Source organism: Eretmochelys imbricata, chromosome 1 (genome assembly GCF_965152235.1).
Source record: "Eretmochelys imbricata isolate rEreImb1 chromosome 1, rEreImb1.hap1, whole genome shotgun sequence".
Classification (NCBI taxonomy): domain Eukaryota; kingdom Metazoa; phylum Chordata; order Testudines; family Cheloniidae; genus Eretmochelys; species Eretmochelys imbricata.
Window position 1 is genome coordinate 136037095 of NC_135572.1, and position 18310 is coordinate 136055404.

An 18310-nucleotide genomic window follows, 5' to 3' on the forward strand; every position below is an offset into this window, starting at 1 on the left:
TTCAATTCACCTCACACAAGTACTGTAGTGCAATCTCTTTATCATGAAAGTGCAACTTACAAATGTAGATTTGTTACATAACTGCACTCAAAATCAAAACAATGTAAAACTTTAGAGCTTACAAGTCCACTCAATCCTACTTCTTGTTTAGCTAAGACAAACAAGTTTGTTACATTTATGGGACATAATACTGCATGCTTATTATTTACAATGTCACCTGAAAGTGAGAAGAGGCTTACGCATAGCACTTTTGTAGCTGACATTGCAAGATATTTACATGCCATATATGCTAAATATTTGTATGCCCCTTCATACTTCGGCCACCATTCCAGAGGACATGCTTCCATGCTGATTACACTTGTTAAAAAAATAATGTGTTAATTAAATTTGTGACTGAACTCCTTGAGGGAGAATTGTATGTCTCCTGCTCTGTTTTACCCGCATTCTGCCATATATTTCATGTTATAGCCGTCTCGGATGATGACCCAGCACATTTTGGTTTTTTTAAGAGCACTTTCATTATGGATTTCACAAAACGCAAAGAAGGTACCAATGTGAGATTTCTAAAGATAGCGACAGCACTCGACCCAAGGTTTAAGAATCTGAATTGCCTTCCAAACTCTGAGTGGGATGAGGTGTGGAGCACGCTTTCAAGGAGCAACACTCTGATGTGGAAATTACAGAACCCAAACCACCATGAAAAGAAATCAACCTTTTGTTGATGGCATCTGATTCGGATGATGAAAATGAACATATGTCAATCCGCACTGCTTTGGATAGTTACCGAGCAGGACCCATCATCAGCATGGATGCATGTCCCCTGGAATGATTGATGAAGCATGAAATGAATCTTTAGGGCATTTGGCTTGTAAATATCTTGCAACGCCGGCTACAACAGGTGCCATGAAAACACCTGTTCTCATTTTCAGGTGACATTGTAAACAAGAAGCGGGCAGCGTTCTATCCTGCAAATGTAAACAACCTTGTTTGTCTGAGCTATTGGCTGAACAAAAAGTAGGATTGAGTGGACTTGCAGGCTCTAAAATTTTACATTGTTTTAGTTTTGAATGCAGGTTTTTTTGTACATAATTCTACATTTGTAAGTTCAGGTCCAAAAACAATTGTAACAATAATTAATAACAATTTTTTAAAGGACTGTGATTCTCAAAAGGGTTTGTCCTGTTACTAGGACTTAATTCCTCACTGACAGTTTATTTTAGAAATCCAAATAAATGTGAGGGTAGCTTGTTTGCTTGCCTGGATGTGTTTCTTGTTTCTTTTTTCGGTTTGAATTTCGTTGGGGGGGGGTACAATCTTGCACTAAAATGCATGAAATTGCACTTGAAATTTCAAAATTTTCTGGTGGGGACTTTAATTTAAAATTTTCTTGCTGTTTTACAGCCTCCTTATTTGTGCTTGCCACTGGCTAACCTCAGGCAAGTCCCTTCAACTCCCTGATCCTCAGTTTCCCCATCTGTTAAAATGGGGATTATGGTACTTAGAGATGATGATCTACAGATGAAAAAACTAGGGATTATTATTATTAATTGCATATCTGGGTGCTACCTGAATGTTTTCCAATAATAAAATGTTTCAAGCCAAGGGAGAGGAATTATTTAAGCTCAGTACCAATGTGGACACAAGAACAAATAGATATAAACTGGCCACCAGGAAGTTTAGACTTGAAATTAGACGAAGGTTTCTAACCATCAGAGGAGTGAAGTTTTGGAATAGCCTTCCAAGGGAAGCAGTGGGGGCAAAAGATCTATCTGGCTTTAAGATTAAACTCGATAAGTTTATGGAGGAGATGGTATGATGGGATAACATGATTTTGGTAATTAATTTATCTTTAAATATTCATGGTAAATAGGCCTAATGGCCTAGGATAGGAGGTTAGATGGGGTGGGATCTGAGTTACCCAGGAAAGAATTTTCTGTAGTATCTGGCTGGTGAATCTTGCCCATATGCTCAGGGTTTAGCTGATCACCATATTTGGGGTCGGGAAGGAATTTTCCTCCAGGGCAGATTGGAAGAGGCCTTGGAGGTTTTTTGCCTTCCTCTGTAGCATGGGGCACGGGTCACTTGCTGAAGGATTCTCCGTAATGGAAGTCTTTAAACCACGATTTGAGGACTTCAATAGCTCAGACATAGATGAGGTTTTTCGCAGGAGTGGGTGGGTGAGATTCTGTGGCCTGCGTTGTGCAGGAGGTCAGACTAGATGATCATAATGGTCCCTTCTGACCTTAGTATCTAGGAATCTACAAAACAAGGCAAATCTGAAGAAAACAAATTACATACAAAGTTCCTGAATCCCACAGAAAGTTTGCACATCATTGTACAGGTAGTGTGTTGAAATTTATAATATGGTTAGTGAAACAAGAAAATTAGGACTTCTGGTGATGTCTAGCAAATGAAAGAGTTTAGATAGAAAACATTGAGAATATGCAGAGTTGATGATTCACATAAGGTCAATTAAGCTCAACTTAATTTAGAAAATTTCTCATACATCTTCCCATCTCCATTTTCACCAATTTCTCCTGTCCTAGTATTACATGATCAGATTATCCATTCTGAAAGCATGACCAACCCCAGTAGGGGGTGGCTCTGGAAAAATTGAAATAGCCACACACTATGCAACCATGTCTGTTGTTTGTTTTTTATTTTATCAGTATAACCCCTATGACCATCTGAGTTAGAATTTTCCCATGTTCTCAGTTTTCATAAAATTATAGGCCCTGATTTGGAACAACTTGGGGTTCTGGATTCATGAAATCTCTATGGCTAACCACATGCATTCAAAACTCAGGACCGCCAAATTAAAGTGACTTTAAAATAACATGTTAAAGTTCTTTTTATTTGCTTTCTGGTTTTTGAGTCTTCTAAGGTTCATCTTTTCAATCTTTTCTCCACATCAATGAGGGCTAGAAACATATTTTTCCCCCTCTAATAAAAGCTGAAGTTCTTAGGTAATCACCCTGTTCTCCCCAGACTTTCAGCCTGAGAAACTGGGGGTTGCCAAGGTCATGCCAGGACGCCTGCTGCACCTCTGGGCCTCAGCGGAGGGACTGAGTCTCAGTCTGGTTACCATGTATGCCCTGTTCCAAACCCAGAATGGGTGCGGTTCTATCGGCAGACGTCCAGGGCCAGATTAACCCATAGGCTAATAAGGCTATAGCCTTAGGCCCTCCTATTTTTAGACCCTACTTTAGACCAGCGGTTCTCAACACATGGCCCGTGGGCTGCATGCGGCCCAATTAGCAAGCTGTGTGCTAAAAATAATTCAAAGTTTGCAGCTCTGGTCAGGCAGGGGTCAGGGCCGGTGCCAGAGTTGCGTGTGGGGGAGCCTGATCACGCAGCCCTCCTGGAGCACTCCTGCCAGCAGGAAAGGCAAAGCAGCCCCCTATGGCGTGGAAGCAGTTCAGCCGGCAGCCAGCCAGCAGCCTGCTGCTTCTGCTCCCTCCCATCTGCGTCTCCCTACGCTGCAGGAACACACTGCCAGGCATTCGGTTACCATGGGTGACCGGACACTAAAAATCCGGTTACCATGGGAACCCGTGCCAGCCATGGGTGTAGTTTGAGGCAGCATTGTCTCCCCCCCAACCCGATTTCTGTGGAACTCTGTTTAGCTGTCAGGGAGGGAAGAGGCTCCCTCTGTCCCTCTCCTTGGCTGAGGCTGGCAGGCAGCTCCTAGTGCCCGTCACCATCATCTTCTATGTGTGCTGGGTCCTGTTTCTGGACAACTGGTGAGTGCCTGTGGGGGGGCGGGGGGAAGAGGCAGCGGGGAAGGAAGAGGGATGATAATAGGACAGGGAGAAGAGACGGGGATGGGGGAAGTGGGCAGGGGGGAGGGGGAATGGGGCAGGGGACAGTGTGGAGAAGAAAGGGGATGGGGTAGGGGAAGGGAATGGGATGGGGGAAGAGAAGGGGATGACAGAGTGCTGTCGCTAGAGGGAGCGATGCCTCCTCGCTTCTGGGTGTCTGTCTGGCGAAATGGAGGGGGGCACGTCCCTCCCCAATAGCCACTGCTGTGTATCGCCTCTGGGGGGGAATGAGCATGCGCCAGGCTGCAGTGTGCCCTGGGCTGCCTGCAGCTGACAACAACTGTCTGCCCATCCCCTATTGCTCATTTCCAGACCCTAATGTAAGTGAGGACAAATTAATGGTTAATGTTTTTACTTAAATTAGGAAAATAAAATGCTCTTGATAGACATTTGCCACTGTTGAAATGAAAGGTATCTATCGATTTGAATCACATTGCTGTCAGATAAATACTAAACCTTATTTTTTGGTAGATATACAGGTAGTATATATATTGTGTGGATGCGGCCCACATAACACACAGAGAGCTGCATATGCAGCCCACAATGGTAAATAAGTTGAGAACAACTGCCTTAGGCCCTAATTTTTAGGCCCTCCTATTTTTACGCCCTACTGTAGGCCCTCCATTCCATATTGAAGTAACAGCTGAGCAACCGTAGCGGGGCCATCGGAAATTTTTTGTCTCGTTAGGTATTGCTTTGTACAAATTAATCCATCAAGATTGTGAATTCAATTTATGGTGGTTGTGATTTTGTCTTTATGGGCTAAGTAAGTGTTTGTGGGCCCCAGCAATATTGTACACCGTAGGCCTACACTAGACAATAGTCACCATGTTGAAGAAAGGAGGATGGCAGAAATTGAAGGTGGCCAAAGAAAGATGGCAAAGACAAGATGTAATGCTGAAATACTATTCCTTCTCTCCTAATGTTTTTTCCGCCTACTAAGTCTGTTGGTGAGGAAGTCCAGGCGAATAGCAGCCCAAGTGAACTTGTTGTGCCTGTGCCTGATGAAAAGGAGCAGCCTCCTGTGACTTCTCTACCTGCAGTCTCACTCCACTCCTTTGAAGACTCTCCCAGTGATAGTAATACAAAAATATACTTCTCCAATGATCCAGGTGAGTGGAACCATGACTTCTCAAGATTTTCATTGTATATTGGACTGAGAAGGGCCCACAGAAATGCCAGAATCTAGATGCTGACTTTTCGCTGACAAAGCGAGAGTACACCAATCAGAATCGTTGTCTGACCAAATCAATGTTTGAATATGTGGAGCCTAACAAACAGATTGGCAAGCGAGAATGGCTCATCTATTCGCCTTCCAAGAAGAAAGTGTACTGTTTTTATTGCCACCTGTTTTCTGATACCAAAAAGTGAGGAATGTTCTGCGAAGGCCTTCAATGATTGGAAGAATACTGCATACATTACCAATCATGCAATGAGTGAGCAGCATACATTGTCAGTTAGCAGCTTCCATGCCCAAAAGAAATGTAGTGTCAAAATTGATACCCTAATGGAAAACCAGTTTTTGGAAGCTCGTGCTTACTGGAAGAACGTTCTCAGACATGTGTTGAAACCATAGTTTTTCTTGCTGAGGGTGGTCTGCCATTCCGAGACTGTTGGGTCGAAACAGCAATGGCAATTACTGTGGCATTCTACAGTTAATCTTTAAGTTTGACCCTTTCTTAGCTCAGCACATCAATGAACATGCAAATCATGGAAAAGGCCATACATCATATCTATCAAAGACTATTTGTGATGAATTCATTGCACTGCTGGCAAAGAAGACACTATCAGCCATTGTAGATTAGATCAAAGATATGGGATATTTTTCAGTGTCTGTGGACTCAACACTGGATGTGCCACATCACTCTCAGATATAGAGAGAGAAGATGACAAAAGCAAATCTATTTGGATGTACCGAGTTATCACTGAATCCAATGTGATAGAATATTTCCCAAATGTTGAAAGTGCATTACGGCTGTATTTGTCACTAATGATCACAACTGTAGTGGAGAATGTTCCTTCTCTCTTCTAACAAGGGTCAAAAATGTCCTCTAATCCACCATGACTCAAGAACATCTCAGTGCTTTGTCCCTCATGAGCATTGAGAATGAAATCATCAGGTCTTTGAATTACAATGACATCATTCATGACTTTTCCCATAGCTTTAGGTGTGGCAAAAATTGTTTGTTTGAAGAATTGAATGTAGTGACAGTAGAATAAACTTGTTAATTTTACATAAATAATATGTAAATATGTATGTAGATAAATGCTTGATGACTTTGTGATTTTTTTTGCAATATGTAATTCATACTTAGTCCCTTCCCTCCCACCCCTCATAACCTTAATCTGGCCTTGCAGAGCTCTATCTTCCTCTGCTCTGTAGATCCTCATAAGTGCCTGGTCCTGGGAAGGGATTCTAACATGAATGTGGACTCACGGCATTACCTTGGAACAGAGAAGTGTTAGGCCATTGCAGACATCCTCAGGGAGGTTGTCAACCATCAATTCCTAGTAGATATCTGGCATGACCACCACCCAGCTGACTCCACCACCTTCACCATTGTCCAGGTAGATGATACTCAGTTGTGCCACTCCTGTTTGAAGTGCATTTGTGTGTCTTGATTTCACATCTTGCAGGCCCATTTCTCCAGTATCAGGCCATCCCCATTCTCCAACCACCACCTAGTAGCCATGATGGCCTCATTGCCATCTAAGATGCCTACTAGTATGTCAATAACGTGTTTGAGGATATGGGCTTTTGAGCCTCCTGGGAGTCCTGACTGGCCTAGCAGAGGCACACCTTTCCCTTGGAACAGAGGTGGTGGGATATGGGGAAGGTACGTTCCAGGCTCTTCTGCTTTGATGACACCCAGGGAGGTAGCTGGAGTTGGGATGCTGCAATAGAGCAGTTGGAGTGGGAAGTCTTGGACCTGGAGAGATGCCTGGCCATTTGCCAGGGATCTATCTCTCTGTAGAGAAAGTTAGGAGAAGCAGGACAATCGCCAGGCCCTCAACCACCATTGGGCTTGAGGCGCCTTTGTTTGATACTACATTCAACACTTTCAGGAGATGGATCATGGTGCCTGCATCTTATATGCCCCAAAGAAAGAGAGAGGTACCAAAAAGCATATCACCTACTACTCAGCAGAGGACAGCACCCCTCTCATGGGCCTAGGAATGGGTAGGGAAGGGCCAGGGCCTTCTATGCCAGCCTCTTCTCCCTGGATCCAATTGACACTGATGCCTGTGGGGTCCTGTGGGATGAACTCCCTATGGTCAGTGTGGGAGACTGGGACTGGTTAGAGCAATATCTCACATTGGCCAAGTTCTTGGAAGCCCTTCCTCTAATGACCATCAACAAATCTCCGGGCATCATTGAGCTAACAGTGGTATTCTACTGTGTATTCTTGGATGTCTTCAGTCCAGCCCTTGCCACCATCTAGGCCAAGTCCTTGAAGAGTGGGGTGCTTCCCCCTGTTGTATAGGTGGGTCATGATCGCTCTGTTGCCTAAGAAGGGGGAAATCCGTGATTTAAGGATTTGGCACCGACTACAAGGTCATAGCAAAAGCCATCTGACTGCAGCTGGGGTCTATGCTTGTGGACATGATCCACCCCAACTAAACCTACAGTGTCCCAGGATGAAACATCTTTGATAACCTTCATCTGGTCTGGGACCTATTCCATCTAGCATGTCCAGGGATAATCTGTCACTTGCCCTCCTGTCCCTGGACTAGGAGAAGGCATTTAACAGGGCTGACCACAGGTACTTCATGGGCACTCTGCAGGTGTTTGGCTTAGGCACCACTTCATAGGGATTCTCCTCTGTATGCCTCTGGGGAGTGTCTGGTCAAGCTCAACTGGGCCTTGACTGAACCTTTCACCTTCAGTCCAGGGATATAACCGGGCTGCCTGCTCTCCAGCCAGTTGTACTCCATCATGATCAAGCCCTTTTTCAGAAGAGGATGATGGGGTTGGTGCTACGAAAGCCTGACTAGGGGGGTGGTCCCGTCAGTGTATGCCTATGATGTGCTCCTCAAGAACCTGGGAGACTGGGCTGATCCTGCCCCACTAGAGAACTGGATTGATCTAGAGGCCAGAGTGTCTGATTGATTGTGGAAGTGGATGGGGTTGCTCCAGTGCCTTGCCCTTTGGACGAGATGCCGACGCTCAACCATTTATTTTTGTCCATGCTCTGGCACTGGTTCAACACCCTGAGCCTGCCTCTGGAAACTCTGGCCAGCCTCCACAAGAAGATCCTGGAGTTTTTCTGACAAGGGTTGTACTGGATCTCTGTGGGTGTCCTGAGCCTCTCCCTGTGGGAGGGCAAACAGAGCCTGGTCAGCTTCTGCACCTTTGCCTTCAAGCCCTGCCGAGACTCCTTTACAGTGCCGGTAATCCAGCATGGAGCATGCTGGCACAGACTTTTTTCCCACCACCTCTGAGGACTCCGATATGACTGGCAGCTCTTTTACCTCCATCCGAGGAGTCTCCCTGAGATCTTGCTAAGCTGCTGGACTTTTACCAGGACCTCCTCAGGACCCGGTCGCTAGTTTCAGGGACCAGGTCTGTTGTGGCTGGAGTTCCCCTTGGTGTGTTGGAGGATAGTCCTGGTGGGTGTCACCAGAAGTTGAGACCTCCTGGACTCAGATTGGAGGGACTCGGTGGACCCTATGGCACTCAGCCACCACCTGGAGCTGCCCACCCTGTGTGTTCCCTGTCATGTACTCCAGGAGGTGAGGGCAGCCTTGCCTCCTATCTCTCTCACTTTTCTCAAGTGCGTTCTGTGGGAGGGTGCTCCCTGCCCACCACTCACCCTGGTCTGCTGGAACTCATCATCAGGCTCCTGCCCCACCAGCCTCCCTGGCTGCTCCGAACATGCCACCTGAGGTGGCTTCATGAAATTCAGCTGGTCTGGGCATGGTTCAGAGGTGGACAACATTTGTATGTGCTCATGCTTCATACCATCCACTTCTTCACCCTGGTGTCCTGCCCCAACACCAAATGACAGAACCTGCTGTCCCCTGATGAAGGTGAGGAACCCTGGTAGGTCAGTTGATGGCTTTTCCATGAAGTCATGAGCATGGCACATACTTGGCATGGAGTGTGAACTCCCAACATCCTTTCTGTAATGAGAGGGAGACACTGGCTCATATCTACCTAGGGTGCATCAGGTTGTAGCCCCTCTGCCAATTGCTCCAGAACTGCTTACTGAGGTTCTGGCTGCACTTCTCCCCGCACCTCCTGATCTATGCACACCCATCTGCACCCCCAAACAGTTGTGAGACCTCCTCATCAACCTCCTCCTGGTGCTGGCCAATACCAGGAGGAAGAAGCTGGACAAGACGGTGTTCTGTAACTGTGGGCCTATTTCTGGTCCCTTGTCGGATCATATCTCTGGGCAGAGTTCCTCTGGGGAGTGTTTACTGACTCCTTAGTCAGTGCCTTTAAGAAGCAGAGGGCACAGTTGGGAGTTCTCTGCTCAGCATTCCCTTCTGTTTCCCTGATTTTTAATCTTTAAAATTCACTCCTGTCCTATTTTATTTGTTGCCCTCATTATTTACTTGTGGTCTGGGTTCAGTGGCCCTTCCCCCTTTGTTGAGTAGGGAGGGCTTTTAGCTTTGGGTGGCCTTAGGTCCTCTGCTTCCTGGCAACCACAAAAGGTACACACCATCCAACTTGTGTAACAAATGAGGCAGGAGTTCTACAGACAACAGCCTCCTTTCACCACACAGTTTTGATCCATCCCCAGAGCAGGTCCAGCCTGTGCAATGAATGAGACAGAAAAAAAAAACAGTATATGAACATGTAATTAAAGAATCTATCATCATACCTCTTATCATCCTTAGGTTTACATGATTCAGTGTGAAGTAGCCAGAGGCCTCAACTGATGAGAGCACTGTTGGTCTTGGTTTGGGAGATGACTGATCTCCTTCGTACAGAGAAAACACATTGCTTAGAACAAAGTAATGCTTCATCCAAGGAGGTGCCTTTAATCACCCACATGGCATGCAGAGGTACGAAAGAAGTTGACGCCAGAGAACATTAATGGAGGATCATAGAATCATAGAATATCAGGGTTGGAAGGGACCTCAGGAGGTCATCTAGTCCAACCCCCTGCTCAAAGCAGGACCAATCCCCAACTAAATCATCCCAGCCAGGGCTTTGTCAAGCCTGACCTTAAAAACTTCTAAGGAAGGTGTCAAGGTTCCTCCCCCACTCTGAACTCTAGGGTATAGATGTGGGGACCTGCATGAAAACCTCCTAAGCTTACTTTTACCAGCTTAGGTTAAAACTTCCCCAAGGTACAAATTAATTTTATCCTTTGTCCTTGGAATATCCACTGCCACCACCAAACTCTAACTGGGTTTACTGGGAAACGTAGTTTGGACATGTCTTTCCCCCCAAAATCCTCCAAACCCTTGCACCCCACTTCCTGGGAAAGGTTTGGTAAAAATCCTCACCAATTTGCATAGGTGACCACAGACCCAAACCTTTGGATCTGAGAACAATGAAAAAGCATCGAGTTTTCTTACAAGAAGACTTTTAATAGAAATAGAAGTAAATAGAAGTAAAGGAATCACCTCTGTAAAATCAGGATGGTAGATACCTTACAGAGTAATTAGATTCAAAACATAGAGAATCCCTCTAGGCAAAACCTTAAGTTACAAAAAAGACACACAGACAGAAATAGTCATTCTATTCAGCACAATTCTTTTCTCAGCCATTTAAAGAAATCATAATCTAACACATACCTAGCTAGATTACTTACTAAAAGTTCTAAGACTCCATTCCTGGTCTATCCCCGGCAAAAGCAGCATACCGACAGACACAGACCCTTTGTTTCTCTCCCTCCTCCCAGGTTTTGAAAGTATCTTGTCTCCTCATTGGTCATTTTGGTCAGGTACAGCGAGGTTACCTTTAGCTTCTTAACCCTTTACAGGTGAGAGGATTTTTCCTCTGGCCAGGCGGGATTTTAAAGGGGTTTACCCTTCCCTTTATATTTATGACAGAAGGAGATTCCACCACCTCCCTAGGTAACGCATTCCAGTGTTTCACCACCCTCCTAGTGAAAAAGTTTTTCCTAATATCCAACCTAAACCTCCCCCACTGCAACTTGAGACCATTACTCTTTGTTCTGTCATCAGCTACCACTGAGAACAGTCTAGATCCATCCTCTTTGGAACCCCCTTTCAGGTAGTTGAAAGCAGCTATCAAATCCCCCCTCATTCTTCTCTTCTGCAGACTTAACAATCCCAGTTCCCTCAGCCTCTCCTCATAAGTCATGTGTTCCAGTCCCCTAATCATTTTTGTTGCCCTCCACTGGATGTTTTACAATTTTTCCACATTCTTCCTGTAGTGTGGGGCCCAAAACTGGACACAGTACTCCAGATGAGGCCTCACCAATGTCGAATAGAGGGGAACGATCACGTCCCTCGATCTGCTGGCAGTGCCCCTGCTTATACAGTCTAAAATGCCATTGGCCTTCTTGGCAACAAGGGCACACTGTTGACTCATATCCAGCTTCTCATCCACTGTAACCCCAGGTCCTTTTCTGCAGAACTGCTGCCGAGCCATTCCGTCCCTAGTCTGTAGTGGTGTATGGGATTCTTCCATCCTAAGTGCAGGACTCTGCACTTGTACTTGTTGAACCTCAGCAGATTTCTTTTGGCCCAATCCTCTAATTTGCCTAGGTCCCTCTGGATCCTATCCCTACCCTCCAGGGTATCTACCTCTCCTCCCAGTTTAGTATCATCTGCAAACTTGCTGAGGGTGCAATCCACACCATCCTCCAGATCATTAATGAAGATATTCAACAAAACCGGACCAAGGACCGACCCCTGGGGCACTCCACTTGATACCGGCTAGACATGGAGCCATTGATCACTACCCATTGAGCCCAACAATCTAGCCAGCTTTCTATCCACCTTATAGTCCATTCATCCAGTCCATAGTTCTTTAACTTGCTGGCAAGAATACTGTGGGAGAGCATGTCAAAAGCTTTGCTAAAGTCAAGGAACAACACATCCACTGCTTTCCCCTCATCCACAGAGCCAGTTATCTCGTCACAGAAGGCAATTAGATTAGTCAGGCATGACTTGCCCTTGGTGAATCCATGCTGACTGTTCCTGATCACTTTCCTCTCCTCTAAGTGCTTCAGAATTGATTCCTTGAGGACCTGCTCCATGATTTTTCCAGGGACTGAGGTGAGGCTGACTGGCCTGTCGTTCCCAGGATCCTCCTCCTTCCCTTTTTTAAAGATGGGCACTACATTAGCCTTTTTCCAGCCGTCCGGGACTTCCCCTAATTGCCATGAGTTTTCAAAGATAATGGCCAATGGCTCTGCAATCACCTCCGCCAACTCCTTTCGCATTCTCGGATGCAGTGCATCCGGCCCCATGGACTTGTGCTCGTCCAGCTTTTCTAAATAGTCCCGAGCCACTTCTTTCTCCACAGAGGGCTGGTCACCTCCTCCCCATGCTGTGCTGCCCAGTGCAGTAGTCTGGGAGCTGACCTTGTTCGTGAAGACAGAGGCATTGAGTACATTAGCTTTTTCCACATCCTCTGTCACTAGGTTGCCTCCCTTACTCAGTAAGGGGCCCACACTTTCCTTGACTTTCTCTTGACTTTTCTTGTTGCTAACATACCTGAAGAAATCCTTCTTGTTACTCTTAACATCTCTTGCTAGCTGCAACTCCAGGTGTGATTTGGCCTTCCTGATTTCACTCCTGCATGCCCAAGCAATATTTTTATACTCTTCCCTGGTTATTTGTTCAATCTTCCACTTCTTGTAAGCTTCTTTTTTGTAATTAAGATCAGCAAGGATTTCACTGTTAAGCCAAGCTGGTCGCCTGCCATATTTACTATTCTTTCTGCACATCGGGATGGTTTGTCCCTGTAACCTCAATAAGGATTCTTTAAAATACAGCCAGCTCTCCTGGACTCCTTTCCCCCTCATGTTATTCTCCCAGGGGATCCCACCCATCAGTTCCCTGAGGGAGTCAAAGTCTGCTTTTCTGAAGTCCCGAGTCTGTATTCTGCTGCTCTCTTTTTTTCCCTGTGTCAGGATCCTGAACTCGACCATCTCATGGTCACTGCCTCCCAGGTTCCCATCCACTTTTGCTTCCCCTAATTCTTCCCGGTTTGCGAGCAGCAGGTCAAGAAGAGCTCTGCCCCTAGTTGGTTCCTCCAGCACTTGCACCAGGAAATTGTCCCCTACACTTTCCAAAAACTTCCTAGATTGTCTGTGCACTCCTGTATTGCTCTCCCAGTAGATATCAGGGTGATTGAAGTCTCCCATGAGAACCAGGGCCTGTGATCTAGTAACTTCCATGAGTTGCCGGAAGAAAGCCTCGTCCACCTCATCCCCCTGGTCCGGTGGTCTATAGCAGACTCCCACTACTACATCACCCTTGTTGCTCACACTTCTAAACTTAATCCAGAGACTCTCAGGTTTTTCTGCAGTTTCATACTTGAGCTCTGAGCAGTCATACTGCTCCCTTACATACAATGCAACTCCCCCACCTTTTCTGCCCTGCCTGTTCTTCCTGAACAGTTTATATCCATCCATGACAGTACTCCAATCATGTGAGTTATCCCACCAAGTCTCTGTTGTTCCAATCACATAATTCCTTGACTGTGCCAAGACTTCCAGTTCTCCCTGCTTGTTTCCCAGGCTTCTTGCATTTGTGTATAGGCACTTGAGATAACTCGCTGATTGTCCCTCTTTCTCAGTATGAGGCAGGAACCCTCCCCTCTCGCGCGCTCCTGCTCGTGCTTCCTCCCGGTATCCCATGTCCCCACTTACCTCAGGGCTTTGGTCTCCTTCCCCCGGTGAACCTAGTTTAAAGCCCTCCTCACTAGGTTAGCCAGCCTGCTTGCAAAGATGCTCTTCCCTCTCTTTGTTAGGTGGAGCTCATCTCTGCCTAGCACTCCTCCTTCTTGGAACACCATCCCATGGTCAAAGAATCCAAAGCCTTCTCTCCGACACCATCTGCATAGCCATTTGTTGACTTCCACGATTCTACGGTCTCTACCCAGGCCTTTTCCTTCCACGGGGAGGATGGATGAGAAGACCACTTGCACCTCAAACTCCTTTATCCTTCTTCCAAGAGCCACGTAGTTTGCAGTGATCCGCTCAAGGTCATTCTTGGCAGCATCATTGGTGCCCATATGAAGAAGTAGGAAGGGGTAGCGATCTGAGGGCTTGATGAGTCTCGGCAGTCTCTCCATCACATCGTGAATCCTAGCTGCTGGCAAGCAGCAGACTTCTCAGTTTTCCCAGTCAGGGCAGCAGACAGATGACTCAGTCCCCCTGAGGAGAGAGTCCCTGACCACCCGCCTCCTTCTCTTGGGAGTGATGGTCGTGGAAACCCCAACCCTAGGACAGTGCATCTCATGCCTTCCAATCGGAGGAGTCTCCGTCCGTTCCCTTCCCTCAGATGTATCATCTAGTCCACATGCTTCTGTATTGTGGATGTGAAAATATGGGGCCTATCCTTCTGTCGGATCCATTCCAGATTTGCAGTCCATGTGTCCAATATAGGATCTTGACTCTGATTTTTTCTTTGAAGCACTCCAAGTTAACTGTGTTTCAGACTTGCTTAGTTTGCAGGAGATGTAAAGTGAGTCTTCAGGTGTTCAATCTGAGATCTTAATGGTGTAAAGTGGAATCTTGGAACTAATGTTGCCCCCCAGCTAGCTATGATCCATGCTAAGACAAATGAAAAAGTAATGTGATTGTCAATCAAACACAGCATGCAATTACATTCCTGTGCTAATCACCCTTGAATAGCATCTAGTGCAGATAGAGCTAAGGCAAGAGTATGGCATGAATCCTGAAATGTCAAATGATGAGGCTTCAAGTTAAAAAATGGGTGCAGAGCTTGGCAGGGTTTAAGCAAGCCCTGAAGAAGTCATAATGAACTCTGTCTATGATCAAAACAAGTCAGTTGCCTTAATGAGCTGTCAAACAAGGAAAGACAAAGCCTGGGAATTGCCAGCAGGTACCTGAAGGCTCCGTAATGCACCTGGGCACCCAACTGAAGAGGGGGAAAAAGGATTGTTTGCACCAGCAAAAGCACATGACCACCAACTTCCTCTTTCCCAAACTACCACAGGCTACATGGTCAAAGCCATGTTAAGAACTTGGTCAGTGTGCCAGCCCAAGTGAAGAGGCTGGATCAAATAAAGAGGTTATTTTTTCCCAAAACCAACATGTCAGAATGACTGACCTCTAAAATGTGGGGGAAGGGTCAAACAAGGCAATACAGCTGAAGTATTTGGTTGGGCAGGATAACCATGAGATGTCCTATGGTAACTCATTCCCCAACCACAGTCAGAAAAGATGTGACTAGAGTGCATCAAAAATTCAGGAAATCTCATTAAAAAATTGTTGTGAAAAATTCTTAGTATTTGTTACGAGTTCAATAATTCACCATTAAATCAAAGTGGGCTGGAGTGGAGGGACAACATAGGTACCAGTAGTTGGTATCTTTAAGGTACACCTGCCCTAGCGACTCAGGGATTCAAAAAACCATCAAGACGTGGCTATTTCTCAACCAGGGAGCATAGAGTGGGAATCCTCCAAGATCAGTAGCTTTGGAGAAAGGCATTCTTTTTGCACTTTGTAAGGATTCTGATTCTACTAGTGAGAAGTCCATTTGTTTTATAGTCATAAGAACGGCCATACTGGGTCAGACCAAAGGTCCATGTAGCCCAATATCCTGTCTTCCAACAGTGGCCAATGCCAGGTGCCCTAGAGGGAATGAACAGAACAGGTAACCATCAAGCGATCCATCTCCTGTCACCCATTCCCAGCAAACAGAGGCTAGGGACACAATCCCTGCCCATCCTGGCTAATGGGCATGATGGACCTATCTTCCATGAATTTATCTAGTTCTTTTTTTGAATTCTGTTATAGTCAATATAGTCCTATTAAATCTTGTATTCTGTTTCCATGACCAAATTATAATGTGATTTAGACCCTTTATACAATAAACATCTGACCAGTAGAAAAGAAATATGGGAAGAGCAAATTTGTGCTTCAAAGACATTAAACATACTACTCAAACATTTTATAGAGAAACACTTATTTTAATTGCCTGTAATGGGCTTATTACATATTTTAATGCAAATTGAGATGTCATTTTCTATGTAAAGGTTAACCATCCCACTGAAAGAACATTCAATTATGTTGCATCCATACATTTGTGCAAGTTAAATCAAAGAGCAGTACAGCACACAAGGGCACAGTTCCTATTTGTGTCCAGGCTAGGTAAAGTAAAAGATAGCCAGATCCCTCTTGCAGCGTCTCTGCTATCATGAGCTATCAGTTGGCAAAACCATACTTGATGAAAATAAGAAACAATGCTTTTTAAAATGTATAAAGTAATTTCTAGTGAAACTAACTGCATGGAAATATTTTTAATATGTCCTCCAGTTCTCTAGTGGCCAAATCGGCATTCTAAGTGAATTCAAGTTCAGAGGGTAAGAGCCTAGCATTTTCTCTCTTCTACACTTCTATCTGGAATAAGAGAAACATAAAATGAAGAGAGGAATGATAGATGAAAGAAGTAAAAGTTAATATGAAGCATAAAACGATCAATAAAAAAGTACACACTAAATTACCTTCAGTTCCAGCTGTTAGAATGTTCTGTACACTTTAAGAGAAAAGTGAAAAGATTTTTTTTCAGAATTTTTTTTCATGAATATCTCCTTCGTCTTCTCCTAATCCCATCATCTGGGGTCAGGTTTTCATGCAAATATCTACCATCTTTTTCTGTCTGAGTCAGCAATAAGGTCCAACATTCTTACCATCTTCTTTGATATAATCCATCCACTGCTTTTTTGGCTGTAATGTGTATATGAATACAAATAAAACAGAATTTAATTAATTAATTCAGGTGTCACAACCAATGGCCCCCTCCCTCAGGGGTTTCCCTGGGGAGGCAGATCAGTATTGTATGTTGCTAACGCTGTTGCAGGCATCAACCCTTTTGGGAAGAGTTAAAGGTGTGAGCATGGAGTGAAAGGTTCTTTTGCAGGTTACAAGAGACCATAGAGGGAGGAAGGGAGAAGAGAATGGGTTAACCCGATGCCTCAGCTCAGTCCAAATATAAGACGCTGGGTCCAGTCCAAGGTCACTGTGCTCGAACCGACTTTATGCAGCCAAGAAGTCTGCTGCTGTATCCAGTGTTCCTTCTAATTTTTGACAGGCCATGTGTGCAAAAAATTTCTTCTGTGCAAATTGTTGTGCTTCTGTGCATGCAGTGTTTCATCATGTGCGTGGGGTTTAGGATCTGTGTGCGCACCCAGATGCACACAGCTTAGAGGGAACAGTGGCCATATCTGTATCTTACCCAGCCCCAGCCAACCGTGAGAAAAGAGAAGTAAGCTGAACAAGACTGCAGGGGAATGCAGAAAACTAGTGAGACACCAAAGGTCAGCAAGGGGGAAAACAACTGTGTCGCGTCCCTAAAGCCAATGTGTTTTGGGAAAGCTGAGAAAGCCATGGGAAGCCGGTTTGGACTGGTACAAAGAGCATGAGGGACAGAGGTCCCTGAATGAGACGCCCCCAAAAACCCCTAGGATTTAAAACCTTCCTGAGAGCTAAAGCAAATCAAAGATCAACAGTGGACCCTGGACAGCCTGTGCACAGGACAGAACTCTCGTCTACCCTTCCCCCTCTTCTTACATTACACCCGGCTTGGCCAGCCTGGGGTTGTGTGTGTGTGAGTATGAAAGTGGGTTAGGGCACGGGCACTAATGCTTTCTTCTTTCCTTTGAGTGACATGGGAAGCACCCCACACTCACCACTGTTATTTTATAAATAAAGCTTTAAAACTTAGTCACTTGGTGTGCTCCTTCATCTCCTCCCCTAAAGATTCTGTGGCCTCAGCCTGATCACCTGATGCCCCAGGCAGATTGGTAACATAAATCTGTCACACAGGCTAATGAATTAATTAATTCAGGCTATAATTTCATTTCAACTGTGCGCCTTCTTCTCTCCTGCCAAAAACTGTACAGTGTTCCATCTAGCAAGATCTTGTAGGACTGATAGGCCGATGTCCAAAGAAACGTACGAACAGGAAAAAAAAACTCAACCTTGTGCTATGAGTAACAAAGGGGAAATTAGTTTCCTTATCTGTAGCTTTTGTTTCTTAGAATGCAAACATCATCTGATCTGAACAGCTCTGCTGAATAGATTGCTAAGTTAATAAACTTCCCCATTTCACAGTAAGAGAGGCAGCTGAGGCAATGTTTTTGTTTGTTTTCCTTAAATTTACTCTCATGGTGCTGGACTGTTCTCAGCATTGTTCACAGACCTGCAAAGAACACTTCCAAACCACATACACGTGGTACTTGGTAGAAGCATTTCTAATTATGTTGTAGATGACAGGAACAATAGAGTTACAGGTGTAAAATGCATAAATTTAATGTGATTAAGAATATTTTGTTATATAAGGAAGATCTATACAGCCCAGTGAGT

General features: G+C 45.1%; 1 protein-coding gene across 9 annotated transcripts in view; it reads right to left on the reverse strand.

The window, feature by feature from the left end:
* The window catches only part of LOC144264171 (uncharacterized), a 67931-nt gene that overhangs the window by 18518 nt on the left and 31103 nt on the right, over positions 1 to 18310 (reverse strand). For 4 of the 9 annotated variants that reach the window (XR_013345964.1, XR_013345973.1, XR_013345971.1 and 1 more), the window contains 2 exons: positions 16450 to 16672; positions 15796 to 16345 (listed from right to left, as the gene is read on the reverse strand). The exons of 2 other annotated variants lie outside the window; for them this stretch is intronic. Coding sequence is in view for 2 of the 7 variants with exons in the window: in XM_077815636.1 (XP_077671762.1) it covers positions 16588 to 16672 (85 nt within the window). In the remaining 5 variants the exon portion in view is untranslated. Of the gene's footprint in view, positions 1 to 15795; positions 16673 to 18310 lie in introns of those variants that run through there. 3 more of the 9 variants (XR_013345974.1, XM_077815646.1, XM_077815636.1) reach the window with 2 other exon arrangements.